This window comes from Nerophis ophidion, linkage group LG07, assembly GCF_033978795.1.
Source record: "Nerophis ophidion isolate RoL-2023_Sa linkage group LG07, RoL_Noph_v1.0, whole genome shotgun sequence".
Classification (NCBI taxonomy): Eukaryota; Metazoa; Chordata; class Actinopteri; order Syngnathiformes; family Syngnathidae; genus Nerophis; species Nerophis ophidion.
The window spans coordinates 29,808,643-29,825,375 of record NC_084617.1 but is presented as its reverse complement, the minus strand read 5'-3'; the positions used below and the strand labels follow the sequence as shown (position 1 = coordinate 29,825,375).

At 43.6% G+C, this 16,733-nt stretch overlaps 1 protein-coding gene across 2 annotated transcripts in view; it reads left to right on the top strand.

Annotated features, from left to right (window-relative positions):
* Positions 1-1,437: 1,437 nt before the first annotated feature.
* Positions 1,438-16,733, top strand: part of rgs9a (regulator of G protein signaling 9a) — a 49,191-nt gene continuing 33,895 nt past the window's right edge. For both annotated transcript variants that reach the window (XM_061905885.1, XM_061905886.1), the window contains exons 1-2: positions 1,438-1,606; positions 1,893-1,989. In XM_061905885.1, coding sequence (XP_061761869.1) covers positions 1,538-1,606; positions 1,893-1,989 — 166 coding nt within the window. In that variant the 5' untranslated portion in view covers positions 1,438-1,537. The remainder of the gene's footprint in view (positions 1,607-1,892; positions 1,990-16,733) is intronic.

Genomic DNA, 16,733 nt, shown 5'->3' with positions numbered 1-16,733 from the left:
CTCAGACGGTACTGCATCAAAAAGCAACATCATTGTGTAAAGGATATCATCACATGGACTCAAGAACACTTCAGAAAACCTCTGTCAGTAACTACAGTTGGTCGCTACATCTGTAAGTGCAAGTTAAATATCTACTATGCAAAGCCAAAGCCATTTATCAACAACACCCAGCTCGTCTAAGATGGACTGATGCAAAGTGGAAAAGTGTTCTGTGGTCTGAAGAGTCCACATTTCAAATTGTTTTTGGAAAATGTGGATGTTGTGTCCTCCATACCAAAGAGGAAAAGAACCATCAAGATTGTTCTAGACGCAAAGTTCAAAAGCCAGCATCTGTGATGGTATAGGGGTGTTCTAGTGCCCAAGACATGGGTAACTTACACATCTGTGAAGGATCCATTAATGCTGAAAGGTACATACAGGTTTTGGAGCAACATATGTTGCCATCCAAGCAACGTTATCATGGACGCCCTGTTGGGTACTCGCATGGCTGCAGTTGTGTGTCCCCGATGATGCAAGAATCCAGGAGAGAGGAGTGAAGGTAAGAGGAATTTAATTCAGAACTCATAAGAAAACAAATAAACATAAAGCAGTCTTGCATTGTAAGTTCACCAAACATACATTTATCTTCGAGCACTGAGAAGTGCTCGAGTGAAACATAAATAGGCAGTAGTTTGATTGACAGCAGGTGTGAACCGCTGCCAATCAACGAAAAGAGAAAAATAACAGTGCTCGTGAATAAAACAGGAAATACAACAAAGTAAGAGCACTGAACAGGAAGTAAATACAAAAACACGAAAATTAACAGAAATAAAGTGACAGATTGTCACACGCCCCTGCTTATTTCAGCAAGACAATGCTATAAGCCACGTGTTACAACAACGTGGCTTCGTAGTAAAAGAGTGTAGACATTATGAAGCCTAAAATACCACAACAGAGACCCCACACTGTTGAACAACTTAAACTGTACATAGAGCAAGAATGGGAAAAAAATTCCACCTGAAAAGCTTCAAAAATTTGTCTCCTCAGTTCCCAAAAATGTCAAATGTAATGAGTGTTGTTAAAAGGAAAGGCCATGTAACACAGTGGTAAAAATGCCCCTGTGCCATTTTTTTGCAATATGTTGCTGCCATTTAATTCTTAGTGAATGATTTGCAAAAAAATTAAAAATAAAGTTTCTCAGTTCCAACATTAAATATCTTGTCTTTGCAGTCTATTCAATTGAATATAAGTTGAAAACGATTTGCAAATCATGGTATTCTGTTTTCAGGTACCATTTACAATAAAGTATTAATTTCATAAAGTAAGACGTCGATTCTGCTACCAAATGATGATATTGTTTTGTAGTATAAAGGAAGCATTTGGCTTTGAAGAAGAGTCCAACAGGCTTAGTGATGAGAGCAGCTGATTGGTGGCTAAATCCTTCTGCTTCATAATCCGTCCGCAGGACAAACGTGTCTATTCTGTGCTCTCTTTCTGACTTTCACCATTCTCTTTGTCAAGTTCTCCAGTCGTGTTTGGTTTTCACTTCGGCATAACTATGACAATCAGAACAGCCCGCCCAGACCGGGCAGAACATTTTCGCCCGCGTATGCATTGCCTCAAAAAGGTGAGTGATTGTCATCATAATTCTCGATTAATATAAATCATGCAGTGATTACTTTACCTTCTTCTTAATCACCAACAAGTTTGTTGTAGTTCCTTTTATTAGAAACAATTGAATTTTGACATTATGTTTTCATAATAAAGCTCAATTGATACAATATAAACAGTGATTATTCTTAGTATTGGTTTTGCCAGAGAAAACAAAATCCACTTCTTTATACGCCTGTTGGAAAATCAGTGTTTTCCTCAATGGAAATGGAAATCTACAAATCTTTAATTGTTCTTTCCAGTTGGAGGCAGTTGTGGTTGAAATGCAGGACCCAAAATGTGGGCTCAAGGGCTTTGAGCAGAAACTCAACGTCACCACCATTCCACACGCCATCGCAGGTGAGATGCCTATGTTCATGTCTGACACCTTTTAAAAGGAATCAAAATCTATTGAAAAAAAATATTTGGATGGTTTTTGGAGGACTTTCGCCAGCACCCACACTTAGTCGACCGCATGGGTCGCTTCCTTGGAAGGATGCGGCCCCCAAATTGATTGTTGAAATGTGTGCACTTAGGCCACAGTTTGACACTGGAACAGACTATTACACGGTTGGTGTTAACGTACTTTTTGTGTCTTTTTACGCATTGAAATCAGAAAGGACATGCGCGTTTTTTTTTTTTTACCGACACTTCCTTTCTCCGCATTTTAGTTGGTCGTCTTCAAAGTAATGAACTTTCTGGTACAATTTCTTACATTTTGATTCGTCGAAAGTTTTATCAATAGCAAACACTGCCTTAGTTTGCACTCGGACAACTTTACCGCGAGGGGCTGTCAAAAGAAAGACTTCCTGGTAAACACTAAGGTGAGTGTAAAGTCGACCTTTTTAAATTCATCCTGTGCCATCTCTCCAGTAAATCAGTTGTTTTAATCTTTGTGAGACTTAAGACATGCACCTGGGGATAGGTTGATTGGCAACACTAAATTGGGCCTAGTGTGTGAATGTGAGTGTGAATGTTGTGGCGACTTGTCCAGGGTGTACGCCGCCTTACGCCAAATGCAGCTGAGAACCGTGACCCCGAATGGGACAAGCGGTAGGAAATGGATGGATGGATGGATGTTTTTGTTCCCGTCTTTATGACTTGTACATTTTAAAGAAGCCATGTAATGGAAAAACAAGTTGACTTGATATGCTGAATTGTGTTTCTTTGTATCCAATAAACCATATCCAGTCGTATTTAAAATCTGCAAAGTATGAGAAATAACCGTCTAAAAATGTCACAAAAGGCCACAAATTCAGTCGGCCATTTTGAATATTCAGCTCCAAATATCCTTGGTAATTTCCGTAGATTCGTAGTCGGATGACGTCCCAAGAGTAACGCCTCTGCACTCTGACCATATTATTAAATCAGTCATACTGGAAATACGATGTGCTGTTTATTATACACAATCTTTATGTACATGAACACATGTTTTTATTATTTTGTGCATTGGAAATCCTAAATAAATACCTAACAATTGAGTCATTACACTCTAAATATGTCCAGAAACCGTCGACAATACTACATTTACATGTCGTGACCTGAAAATGAACCAAATATGAGTGATATTGTTATTATAATCGCTAACGCAGACTGACTATTTTAGTGGCGTATTGATAGCAGTGAGCTAACGCTAGCCTACACTGCTATTGTTGACAAGCTATCTTCTGCTTGGTCTCAAACTTGCTAAAAGGAAATTCTAGATTATAATTCATGCATCACTCACCTGCTAGTAGACAAATGTGGCCACGAGATGTCGAAAAAGACACAAAAAGACGATAGATGCAGCAACTTTTTTTTTAACTCTTCGTGAGGATTGCGATTGAATCTTTATCTAAACAGAATTATGTGAGCATACCGTCGGTCCACATCCCAACGAGAGTATAGAATTTAAGAGTATTTGTTTTGTTATGGGTTATTATGGTTAGTTTGTATGTTTAGCACCTAGCAATGCTGCTAATGCTATGGTGTCACAATAAAGCCACATCCATCATTTGACTTCTAAAACTTATTGCTCATCCTCTTTGTGTTCGGGCTCAAAAATATAAGGTTCCGGATCATAACTTTTCCCGAAGTAATCGTTGGCTCTCACAAAGTCTGCTTGATTAGCATTGTGGTTAATGGGGAAGGGATCTGTGGTTCCTCTTCTACGTCACGGATCACCTGACTGGCTTCCTCATTAAATCTCAAAATGTTTCGGGAATCCCCGTTAGATTGATACTATTTTGATCATATCTATTTACTTGCAAATTTTGTAAGTCTTCTGGTGTCATGAATCATATATATATGATAATAGTTTCAATAGAGGCAACTTGTTTTTTCACTCTACTGCTACTTTAAAAAGCTTTGCAAATGTTAGCATTCTTATGGCACAAGGCAATTTGTGTGTGCTAGTGTTGTGCGATTATTAGCCCACATACGATATAAACCAGGGGTGCTCACACTTTTTCTGCAGGCGAGCTACTTTTCAATTGACCAAGTCGAGGAGATCTACCTCATTCATATTTATAATTTATATTTTATATTTATTTATTTATTTATGAAAGGTGGGCTTCACGGTGGCAGAGGGGTTAGTGTGTCTGCCTCACAATACGAAGGTCCTGCAGTCCTGGGTTCAATTCCAGGCTGAGGATCTTTCTGTGTGGAGTTTGCATGTTCTCCCCGTGAATGCGTGGGTTCCCTCCGGGTACTCCGGCTTCCTCCCACTTCCAAACACATGCACCTGGGGATAGGTTGATTGGCAACACTAAATTGGCCCTAGTGTGTGAATGTGAGTGTGAATGTTGTCTGTCTATCTGTGTTGGCCCTGCGATGAGTGGCGACTTGTCCAGGGTGTACCCCGCCTTCCGCCTGATTGTAGCTGAGATAGGCGCCAGTGCCCCCCGCGACCCGAAAGGGAATAAGCGGTAGAAAATGGATAGATTTATGAAAGGGAAATTTTTGTTAATAAGTTAATGGTGTTTAATGGTTTAATGATAATACAAGCATGGTTAACACATATAGATTCCTTTCTTTCATGAAGACATGAATAAAAGTTGGTGTATTACGATTCCCATTTCGGGAGGTGGGAGGGTAGGAGGTGGGGGGGGCGTGGTCGGGGGCGTGGTTGGGGCGTGGTTAAGAGGGGAGGAGTATATCTACAGCTGTTGTGTGTGCAGTTGTGCACTGCACTTTCTAAAGTAGATGTTATTGTCACATATGCATGATTGATTGATTGATTGAAACTTTTATTAGTAGACTGCACAGTACAGTACATGTTCCGTACAATTGTCCACTAAATGAAAACACCCGAATAAGTTTTTCAACTTGTTTAAGTCAGGGTCCACGTTAAACAATTCATGATACAAATATGTACTATCAGCATATTACAGTCATCACACAAGTTAATCATCATTGTATATACATTGAATTATTTACAATCCGAGTTTATACCAAAATGGATACATGGATGATACAGCAGAGCATTGGGAGAATGTCATGTAGTCAAATGAATCCAAAATAGAACTATTTGGTATAAACTCAACTCGTTGTGTTTGGAGGAAGAAGAATACCGAGTTGCATCCCAAGAACACCATACCTACTGTGAAGCATGGGGGTGGAAACATCATGCTTTGGGGCTGTTTTTCTGATAAGGGGACAGGACGACTGATCCGTGTTAAGTAAAGAATGAATGGGGCTATGTATCGTGAGATTTTGAGCCAAAACCTCCTTCCATCAGTGAGAGCTTTGAATGGTTGACCAAATACTTATTTTCCACCATAATTTACAAATCAATTTTTTTAAATTCCTACAATGTGAATTCCTGGATTTTTTTTTTCACATTCTGTCACTCACAGTTGAAGTGTACCTATGATGAAAATGACAGACCTCTATCATCATTTTAAGTGGGAGAACTTGCACAATCGGTGACTGACTAAATACTTTTTTGGCCCACTGTACATCATTCATGGCGAGAGTTGTGTACACACACACACACTCACACTCACACTCACACGCACACACACACATCTCAATCAACTCTCCCCAGTGTCAGCTGGTATTTGACACTGGTCTCCAAATGCCATATTTTCCATACTATAGAGTGCACCGGTATACAAGCCGCACCCACAGGGAAAACCAAAAAAAAAAAAATGGACTATAAGCTGCAGATATGTACATTGTGAAATTAGTTGTTTAAAAAACTATTTGCATAACCGCTGTCAGCTGCAGGGTACAAAGCGTAGGAAATTTAAGGTGTGTATGGAAGATATACCTGTATTATGATTCTTTGATTTTGGACCTCCACAGTCAGAATGTTCTTGTCCGTTTGTGTCAAAGAGGTGAATTTTTACGCCTAAAAACCTTTTGCGAGTTTACTGCATGTTTTGAGCTGAATTGATCCGCTGTGTTGCGCCGTCTCGCTCTGCGGCGGCGGTTGAAACTGACATGTTGACTTGAAGAAAAAGAGAAAGAGACATTCCCCTGCCATGCTAACTGCTAAGCAAGAGCTCTTAAATGTAAACAAAGGTGGGCGGATCGATATCAGTATCCACTGTAACGATACCAAGTATAGTATCGGTATATGTTTGGTTCGGCAGTAATGGGTTTGATATTTTCTATCATCACAAAATGTTTTGATTGGATAGTTGCCAGTTATTTGCGTCCTCGTCTTAGTCAAGGTGGATTTTTTTTAAATTAGTTTTTGTCTCATTTTAGTCTGGGGAAAATAGATTAATGACAATAACAAAATAAACACTTTTTTAGTTAGTAGTTTTTGTTTATGATGCCCTATTGTGCAATATTTAATTTATTTTGTGCAAAATATTTTGTGTAATAAAAATTGAATAAGAAAAATAATTTTAAATATTAATTGATATTGTTACAGATGCGTTAGCTCCATCTTTTGACACTTCTTCCACTCCATTCTTTGCACGCTACACCGCTACAACAAAGATGACGGGGAGAAAATTCTGTCAAATTTGAGCCACGTAAATAAGACCGCCCACAAAACGGCACATCCTGAAGCGAACGTCAGAAAGCGGCTTGAGGATGATCTGTAAAACATCATCCATGTAACATTTTGACCAAAGAACCACCATTACATATTATGTAGACCACAAAGAAATCTTTTACAATTAGAATAAAATACATATATTATGACCCCTTTAATGCGCCCTATAATCCGGTCCGCCTTTTGTATGAAAATAGGCCTGACTAGACCTGCTCATCGGCAGTGCGCCTCATAATCCGGTGCGCCCTACGGTCCGTAAAATACATTACATAAGAAGTGTTTCTTAGTCATTCTGACTTTGCACAATTTGGTTATTATCTTTGAGAAATGTTTGTGACATATTAAGACCCATATTTAGTTGTGCTTAATCGCTTGCATAATTTCAGTTTGCCTAAAAAAAAGGGACCCCATTATTTGGACACAAATGCAATTTCATTGTCAGCGTGTGATACAAGGATTTTTTTTAGATGGTAGCAAGCTAAGCTCAGCATGGTGTCGTGAGTTCAAATCCCGGCCGAGTCATACCAAAGACTATAAAAATGGGACCCATTGCCTCCCTGCTTGGCACTCAGCATCAAGGGTTGGAATTGGGGGTTAAATCACCAAAAATAATTCCCGGGCGCGGCGACCACTGCTGCTTACTGCTCCCCTCACCTCCCAGGGGGGTCATACTTGCCAACCCTCCCGGATTTTCCGGGAGATTCCCGAAATTCAGCGCCTCTCCTTAAAACCTCCCGGGACACATTTTCTCCCGAAAATTTCCCGAAATCCAGGCGGAGCTGGAGGCCACGCCCCCTCCAGCTCCAAGCTGACCTGAGTGACGTGTCGACAGTCTGTTTTCACATCCGCTTTCCCACAGTATAAAGAGCATGTCTGCCCAATGACGTTATAACTGTAGAATGATCGAAGGCGAGTTCTTGGTTTCTTATGTGGGTTTATTGTTAGGCAGTTTCATTAAAGTACTCCCAGCCCGGTAATAACACACAACAACAACAGTCACATTTTCGTCTACCGTACAGCAGTTCGTCTGCCATAAACTCCAATGTTGTGAACTTGTGACACTGTTAAGCAGGACAATACTGCCATCTACTGTACATAGAATAGAATAGAATGTAGAATAGAATGTACACCACAGTTCGCTCACAATAAACAATGATAATAATAAATAATGTAAGATGGATGGATGGATGGATGTATGATATATTATATATAAAATATATAATATATGAATAATATAAATATACCGTATTTCCTTGAATTGCCGCAGGGCATATAGTATGCGCCTGCCTTGAATTACTGCCGGGTCAAACTCGCTTCGCAAAATAATTATCACATGCTTAGTATTACCGCCTGGTCAAACTCGTGACATCACGAGTGACACTTCCTCTGTCATCATTTTCGAAATGGAGGAGGCTGATTTCATTACCGGTAATTTAAAATCGCATAAAGGGAAGAAGATTAAGAGCTATTCAGTAGGATTTAAGGTCCAAGGTTACATGACACTCAAATGTTTACTGCATACCTTTGGTAAGTGCCGGAGTGAGAAGAGGTTTTAAAATAATTAGCGCATGCTTACTTTTACCGCATGCCTTTGGTAAGCGCAGGAGTGAGAAGATGTTTTGAATTAATTAGCGCCCCGGCGGCAATTCAAGGAAATACGGTATTCTACATATATTCTACATTTAAGTGCAGTCAAGGAACATATACATTATACAGTCTAATGGATGTCGGTATGAAGGACCTCCTGTGTCGTTCCATGTTACATTTTGGGAGTCTGAGCCTTCCACTGAACGTGCTCATTTTCTCTGTAAGGTCCGAGTGTAGCGGGTGGGAGGTATTGTCCATAATGGCTAGGAGTTTTGCTAGACATCTTCTCTGCCAGAGAGTCTAGCTGTGGTTACAAAAATAGTGACAGAGAACAGAACAAAGATGGACATTTCAACCCTTAACTCAACAATGAGTAGATGAGTGTTATGTGTGTGTGTATGTGTAAACACATGAACACTGAAATTCAACTATTTCTTTTATATATATATATATATATATATATATATATATATATATATATATATACATATATATATATGTATATATATATATACACATATATATGTATATATGTATATATATATATATATATATAGCTACAATTCACAGAAAGTCAAGTAATATACATATTTAATATATATACATTTAGTATCCATCCATCCATCCATCATCTTCCGCTTATCCGAGGTCGGGTCGCGGGGGCAGCAGCCTAAGCAGGGAAGCCCAGACTTCCCTATCTCCAGCCACTTCGTCTAGCTCTTCCCGGGGGATCCCGAGGCGTTCCCAGGCCAGCCGGGAGACATAGTCTTTCCAACGTGTCCTGGGTCTTCCCCGTGGCCTCCTACCAGCTGGACGTGCCCTAAACACATCCCTAGGGAGGCGTTCGGGTGGCATCCTGACCAGATGCCCGAACCACCTCATCTGGCTCCTCTCGATGTGGAGGAGCAGCGGCTTTACGTTGAGCTCCTCCCGGATGGCAGAGCTTCTCACCCTATCTCTAAGGGAGAGCCCCGCCACCCGGCGGAGGAAACTCATTTCGGCCGCTTGTACCCGAGATCTTATCCTTTCGGTCATGACCCAAAGCTCATGACCATAGGTGAGGATGGGAACGTAGATCGACCGGTAAATTGAGAGCTTTGCCTTCCGGCTCAGCTCCTTCTTCACCACAACGGATCGATACAACGTCCGCATTACTGAAGACGCCGCACCGATCCGCCTGTCGATCTCACGATCCACTCTTCCCCCACTCGTGAACAAGACTCCTAGGTACTTGAACTCCTCCACTTGGGGCAGGGTCTCCTCCCCAACCCGGAGATGGCACTCCACCCTTTTCCGGGCGAGAACCATGGACTCGGACTTGGAGGTGCTGATTCTCATTCCGGTCGCTTCACACTCGGCTGCGAACCGATCCAGTGAGAGCTGAAGATCCCGGCCAGATGAAGCCATCAGGACTACATCATCTGCAAAAAGCAGAGACCTAATCCCGTGGCCACCAAACCGGAACCCCTCAACGCCTTGACTGCGCCTAGAAATTCTGTCCATAAAAGTTATGAACAGAATCGGTGACAAAGGGCAGCCTTGGCGGAGTCCAACCTTCACTGGAAACGTGTCCGACTTACTGCCAGCAATGCGGACCAAGCTCTGACACTGCTCATACAGGGAGCGGACTGCCACAATAAGACATTCCGATACCCCATACTCTCTGAGCACTCCCCACAGGACTTCCCGAGGGACACGGTCGAATGCCTTCTCCAAGTCCACAAAGCACATGTAGACTGGTTGGGCAAACTCCCATGCACCCTCAAGAACCCTGCCGAGAGTATAGAGCTGGTCCACAGTTCCACGACCAGGACGAAAACCACACTGTTCCTCCTGAATCCGAGGTTCGACTATCCGGCGAAGCCTCCTCTCCAGTACACCTGAATAAACCTTACCGGGAAGGCTGAGGAGTGTGATCCCACGATAGTTGGAACACACCCTCCGGTCCCCCTTCTTAAAGAGAGGGACCACCACCCCGGTCTGCCAATCCAGAGGTACCGCCCCCGATGTCCACGCGATGCTGCAGAGTCTTGTCAACCAAGACAGCCCCACAGCATCCAGAGCCTTAAGGAACTCCGGGCGGATCTCATCCACCCCCGGGGCCTTGCCGCCGAGGAGCTTTTTAACTACCTCAGCGACCTCAGCCCCAGAAATAGGAGAGTCCACTACAGATTCCCCAGGCACCGCTTCCTCAAAGAAAGACGTGTTGGTGGGATTGAGGAGGTCTTCGAAGTATTCCCTCCACCGATCCACAACATCCGCAGTCGAAGTCAGCAGAACACCATCCGCACCATACACGGTGTTGATAGTGCACTGCTTCCCCTTCCTGAGGCGCCGTATGGTGGTCCAGAATCGCTTCGAAGCCGTCCGGAAGTCGTTTTCCATGGCTTCCCCGAACTCTTCCCATGTCCGAGTTTTTGCCTCCGCGACCGCTAAAGCTGCACACCGCTTGGCCCTTCGGTACCCGTCCACTGCCTCCGGAGTCCTATGAGCCAAAAGAACCCGATAGGACTCCTTCTTCAGCTTGACGGCATCCCTCACTGCTGGTGTCCACCAACGGGTTCTGGGATTACCGCCACGACAGGCACCAACAACTTTGCGGCCAGAGCTCCAATCAGCCGCCTCGACAATAGAGGTTCGGAACATGGTCCACTCGGACTCAATGTCCCGCACCTCCCTCGTGACATGTTCAAAGTTCTCCCGGAGGTGTGAATTGAAACTCTCTCTGACAGGAGACTCTGCCAGACGTTCCCAGCAGACCCTCACAATGCGCTTGGGCCTGCCAGGTCTGTCCGGCATCCTCCCCCACCATCGCAGCCAACTCACCACCAGGTGGTGATCGGTAGAAAGCTCCGCCCCTCTCTTCACCCGAGTGTCCAAAACATAAGGCCGCAAATCCGATGACACAACTACAAAGTCGATCATGGAACTGCGGCCTAGGGTGTCCTGGTGCCAAGTGCACATATGGACACCCTTATGTTTGAACATGGTGTTTGTTATCGACAAACTGTGACGAGCACAAAAGTCCAATAACAAAACACCACTCGGGTTTAGATCCGGGCGACCATTCTTCCCAATCACGCCTCTCCAGGTTTCACTGTCGTTGCCAACATGAGCGTTGAAGTCTCCCAGTAGGACAAGGGAATCACCCGGAGGAGCACTTTCCAGTACTCCCTCGAGTGTACCCAAAAAGGGTGGGTATTCTGAACTGCTGTTTGGTGCGTAAGCACAAACAACAGTCAGGACCCGTCCCCCCACCCGAAGGCGAAGGGAAGCTACCCTCTCGTCCACTGGGTTGAACTCAAACGTACAGGCTTTGAGCCGGGGGGCAACCAGAATTGCCACCCCAGCCCGTCGCCTCTCACTGCCGGCAACGCCAGAGTGGAAGAGGGTCCAGTCCCTCTCGAGAGAACTGGTTCCAGAGCCCTTGCTGTGCGTCGAGGTGAGTCCGACTATATCCAGCCGGAACTTCTCTACCTCGCGCACTAGATCAGGCTCCTTCCCCCCCAGTGAGGTGACGTTCCACGTCCCAAGAGCTAGCTTCTGTAGCCGAGGATCGGACCGCCAAGTGCCCTGCCTTCGGCTGCCGCCCAGCTCACAATGCACCCGACCTCTATGGCCCCTCCTATGAGTGGTGAGCCCATTGGAGGGATGACCCACGTTGCCTCTTCGGGCTGTGCCCGGCCGGGCCCCATGGGAACAGGCCCGACCACCAGGCGCTCGCCATCGTGCCCCAACTCCGGGCCTGGCTCCAGAGCGGGGCCCCGGTGACCCACGTCCGGGCGAGGGAAATCTGGGTTCATTTCGTTGTAATTCCATAGAAGTCTTTGAGCTGCTCTTTGTCTGATCACTCACCTAGGACCTGTTTGTCTTGGGAGACCCTACCAGGGGGCATGAAAACCCCCAGACAACATAGCTCCTAGGATCATTGGGACACGCAAACTCCTCTACCACGGTAAGGTAGCAGCTCAGAGAGGAGCTAGTACATTTAGTATATATATATTAAATATTTGACTCTTGACCACGCCTCCCTCACCCCCCACCCCCCACCTCCCGAAATCTTAGGTCTCAAGGTTGGCAAGTATGCAGGGGGTGATCAAGGGTGATGGGTCAAATGCAGAGGATAATTTCGCCACACCTAGTGTAATTGTGACAATCATTGGTTCTTTAACTTAACTTTTAGCTGATTTTGCAAGTATGCGCCTAACAGTCAAATTTTTATCCAGCTTAAATGTTAACTGTTGGCATTTAAGTTGGGCTTTGGCTTTTTACCTATAATACGTAATTTCTGCCCAAAATTTATTTTGCAGTTTACGTTGCTTCTCATTCATTTCCTGTGCATTCTAGGAAGCAGAGAGAGAAGACAGCTTGTCTCAGGTGTCTTAGCCACAAGCTAAATAAGGAAAAGCCCAATTGGATGAGACACTAAGGCACTTATTCTATGCCATTTGGGTTTTTAATCAGGTCAAAGAGCAGGGAGTGAAAGGTCATTTTATCCACACAGGCCAAATCCACCATATGGACAGCGGGCGGGATTTAGCAGCTGACTCAGATTATAGTATGAAACTAATCTACTTTCAAACTAGGTTATTTTGAAACTAGTTTGAAACTAACCTAGTTCAATGTGGGACTGTTATAACCCCCACATTCTTCAAGTGTTCCACCAGAAGTACACAACTAGTACTCCTTAAATGTAACGTGTTGTCATAGAAAGTATACAACTCGTACTGTTAAATGTACTGTGTTGTCGTAGAAAGTACACAACTAGTACTGTTAATTGTACCGTGTTGTCCTAGAAAGTACACAACTAGTACTGTTAATTGTAACGTGTTGTCGTAGAAAGTACACAACTAGTACTGGTAAATGTACCGTTTTGTCGTAGAAAGTACACAACTAGTACTGTTAATTGTAACGTGTTGTCGTAGAGAGTACACAACCAGTACTGTTAAATGTACCGTTTTGTCGTAGAAAGTACACAACAAGTACTGTTAAATGTACTGTGTTGTCGTAGAAAGTACACAACTTGTACAGTTAAATGTACTGTTTTGTCGTAGAAAGTACACAAGTAGTACTGTTAAATGTACCGTGTTGTCGTAGAAAATACACAACTAGTACTGGTAAATGTACCGCGTTATTGTAGAAAGTACACAACTAGTACTGTTAAATGTACTGTGTTGTCGCACAACAAGTACTGCTAAATGTACTGTGTTCTCGTAGAAATACACAACTAGTTATTTTGAAACTAGTTTGAAACTAACCTAGTTCAATGTGGGACTGTTATAACCCCCACATTCTTCAAGCGTTCCACCAGAAGTACACAACTAGTACTCGTTAAATGTAACGTGTTGTCATAGAAAGTATACAACTCGTACTGTTAAATGTACTGTGTTGTTGTAGAAAGTACACAACTAGTACTGTTAAATGTACTGTGTTGTTGTAGAAAGTACACAACTCGTACTGTTAAATGTACCGTGTTGTCATAGAAAGTACACAACTAGTACTGTTGACTGTACTGTGTTGTCGTAGAAAGTACACAACTAGTGATGTTAAATGTACTGTGTTGTTGTAGAAAGTACACAACTCGTACTGTTAAATGTACCATGTTGTCGTAGAAAGGAGACAACTAGTACTGTTAAAGGGGAACATTATCGCAATTTCAAAAGGGTTAAAAACAATAAAAATCAGTTCCCAGTGGCATGTTGAATGTTTTAAGTTTTTTTCAAAATTTTACTGGTCTCCGAATATCCCTAAAAAAAGCTTTAAAGTGCTTGATTTTCGCTATTTCTGATGCCACTATCCATTTCCCTGTGACGTCATACAGTGCTGCCAATGTAAACAAACAATGGCGAATAGCACAGCAAGATATAGCGACATTAGCTCGGATTTAGACTCGGATTTCAGCGGTTTAAGCGATTCAACAGATTACGCATGTATTGAAACGGATGGTTGGAGTATGAAAGTATTGAAGAAGAAACGGAAGCTATTGAGCGAATAGCTATTGACACTATTCATAGCCATAGCATGGCCGAATAGCTGCGTTAGCATCGCCGGTAAAATGTGCGGACCAAACGATCAGGACTTTCGCATCTTGTGACACTGGAGCAACTTAAATCCGTCGATTGGTAAGTGTTTTTTCGCATTAAATGTGGGTGGGAGAAAACGTAATATAGTTGCAAATGCATCTGCAGGTTATCCATACATCTCTGTGCCATGTCTGCTTTAGCACCGCCGGTAAATAGCATGTTAGCATCGATTAGCGTAGCATGTTAGCATCGATTAGCTGGCAGTCAACATGAACAAAACTCACCTTTGTGATTTCTGTGACTTTATCGTTTCAAATGCATCTGCAGGTTATCCATACATCTCTGTGCCATGTCTGCTTTAGCACCGCCGGTAAATAGCATGTTAGCGTCGATTAGCGTAGCATGTTAGTATCGATTTGCTCGCAGTTACGACGCGACCAAATATGTCTGATTAGCACATAAGTCAACATCAACAAAACTCACCTTTGTGATTTCGTTGATTTTATCGTTGCAAATGCATCTACAGGTTATCCATACATCTCTGTGCCATGTCTGTCATCGCCGGTAAAATGTGGAGGTCTGGCGGCGGACACTTTCGCATCTTCGGTGCAACTTGAATCCCTCCCTGATAGTGTTGTTACACCCTCCGACAACACACCGACGAGGCATGATGTATCCAAGGTTCCAAAAAATAGTCGAAAAAACGGAAAATAACAGAGCTGAGACCCAATGTTTGCAATGTGTTGAAAATGAAAATGGCGGGTGTATTACCTCGGTGACGTCACATTCTGACGTCATCCCCTCTAGAGCGATATACAGAAAGGCGTTTAATTCGCCAGAATTCACCCATTTAGAGTTCGGAAATCGGTTAAAAAAATATATGGTCTTTTTTCTGCACCATCAAGGTATATATTGACGCTTACATAGGTCTGGTGATAATGTTCCCCTTTAAATGTACCGTGTTGTGGTAGAAAGTACACAACTAGTACTGTTAAATGTACTGTGTTGTCGAAGAAAATACACAACTAGTACTGTTAAATGTACTGTGTTGTCGAAGAAAGTACCCAACTAGTCCTGTTAAATGTACCATGTTGTTGTAGAAAGTACACAACTAGTACTGTTAAATGTACTGTGTTGTTGTAGAAAGTACACAACTAGTACTGTTAAATGTACTGTGTTGTGGTAGAAAGGAGACAAATAGTACTCAATTATGGATGCGTTTCTGTGTCTGGAAAAACATCCTGAGCCTGATCAATGAATGTGGAAATTAATAACATAATTACTTTGCTGTAGTTAATGTATGTAAAATTATTCACACCATCAGAAGCATCAAGACATTTCACTCATTTTGGAAATTCAAGCCTAGACTTTTCGGACTTCTGAAAATTTCTGGTGTTGTCAGAATTCCACACTTTAAACACCACTTTTTTCACACTTTTTTTTGTTTACCTCTCCCACATTCTTCAAACATCCCTGCATTGTTACAGGGTGATTGTATTGACATATTGTGCCTCCCTATGGCCGCCATAGAGCCCTCACCTATAATAATATATCCCTACGTCACGTGTGTTTACCTCAGTTGTAATTTCCTACATGCAGCCTGAATACACTGCACTGAGACCCAGCAGGACTCTTGACATCTTTCTGATGCACCACACCATATAACATGGTGTCAGCAGTCCGAGCAGGACCCGATTACGCCCCACATTCTGTCCGTAGTTGAGACAGCATGCGTTTATTTTCTTTGGTGTGTTTTAGCAGTTTCAGTTAACCTGTTAGCTTTAGCACCGCGTTGGTATAATGGCTTCCAACATCCCGCCCCTGGAGCCCATGAAGATGGCTGGGGGTACTCATGGCAACTGGAAAAACTTCTGAGCGATTATCTGCTTGCGACCGGACTCAACGAGAAAGAAAAGCCCGTCCAAGCAGCGGCGCTGAGACGGCTAATGGGGAACGACTGCCTCCATGCCTCCAAGTCCGAGTCCATGGTTCTTGCCCGGAAAAGGGTGGAGGGCGATCTCCGGGTTGGGGAGGAGACCCTGCCCCAAGTAGAGGAGTTCAAGTACCTAGGAGTCTTGTCCACGAGTGGGGGAAGAGTGGATCGTGAGATGGACAGGCAGATCGGTGCGGCGTCTTCAGTAATGCGGACATTGTACCGATCCGTTGTGGTGAAGAAGGAGCTGAGCCGGAAGGCAAAGCTCTCAATTTACCGGTCGGTCTACGTTCCCATCCTCACCTATGGTCATGAGCTTTGGGTCATGACCGAAAGGATAAGATCACAGGTACAAACGGCCGAAATGAGTTTCCTCCGCCGGGTGGCGGGGCTCTCCCTTAGAGATAGGGTGAGAAGCTCTGCCATCCGGGAGGAACTCAAAGTAAAGCCGCTGCTCCTCCACATCGAAAGGAGCCAGATGAGGTGGCTCGGGCATCTGGTCAGGATGCCACCCGAACGCCTCCCTAGGGAGGTATTTAGTGCACGTCCAACTGGTAGGAGGCCGCGGGGA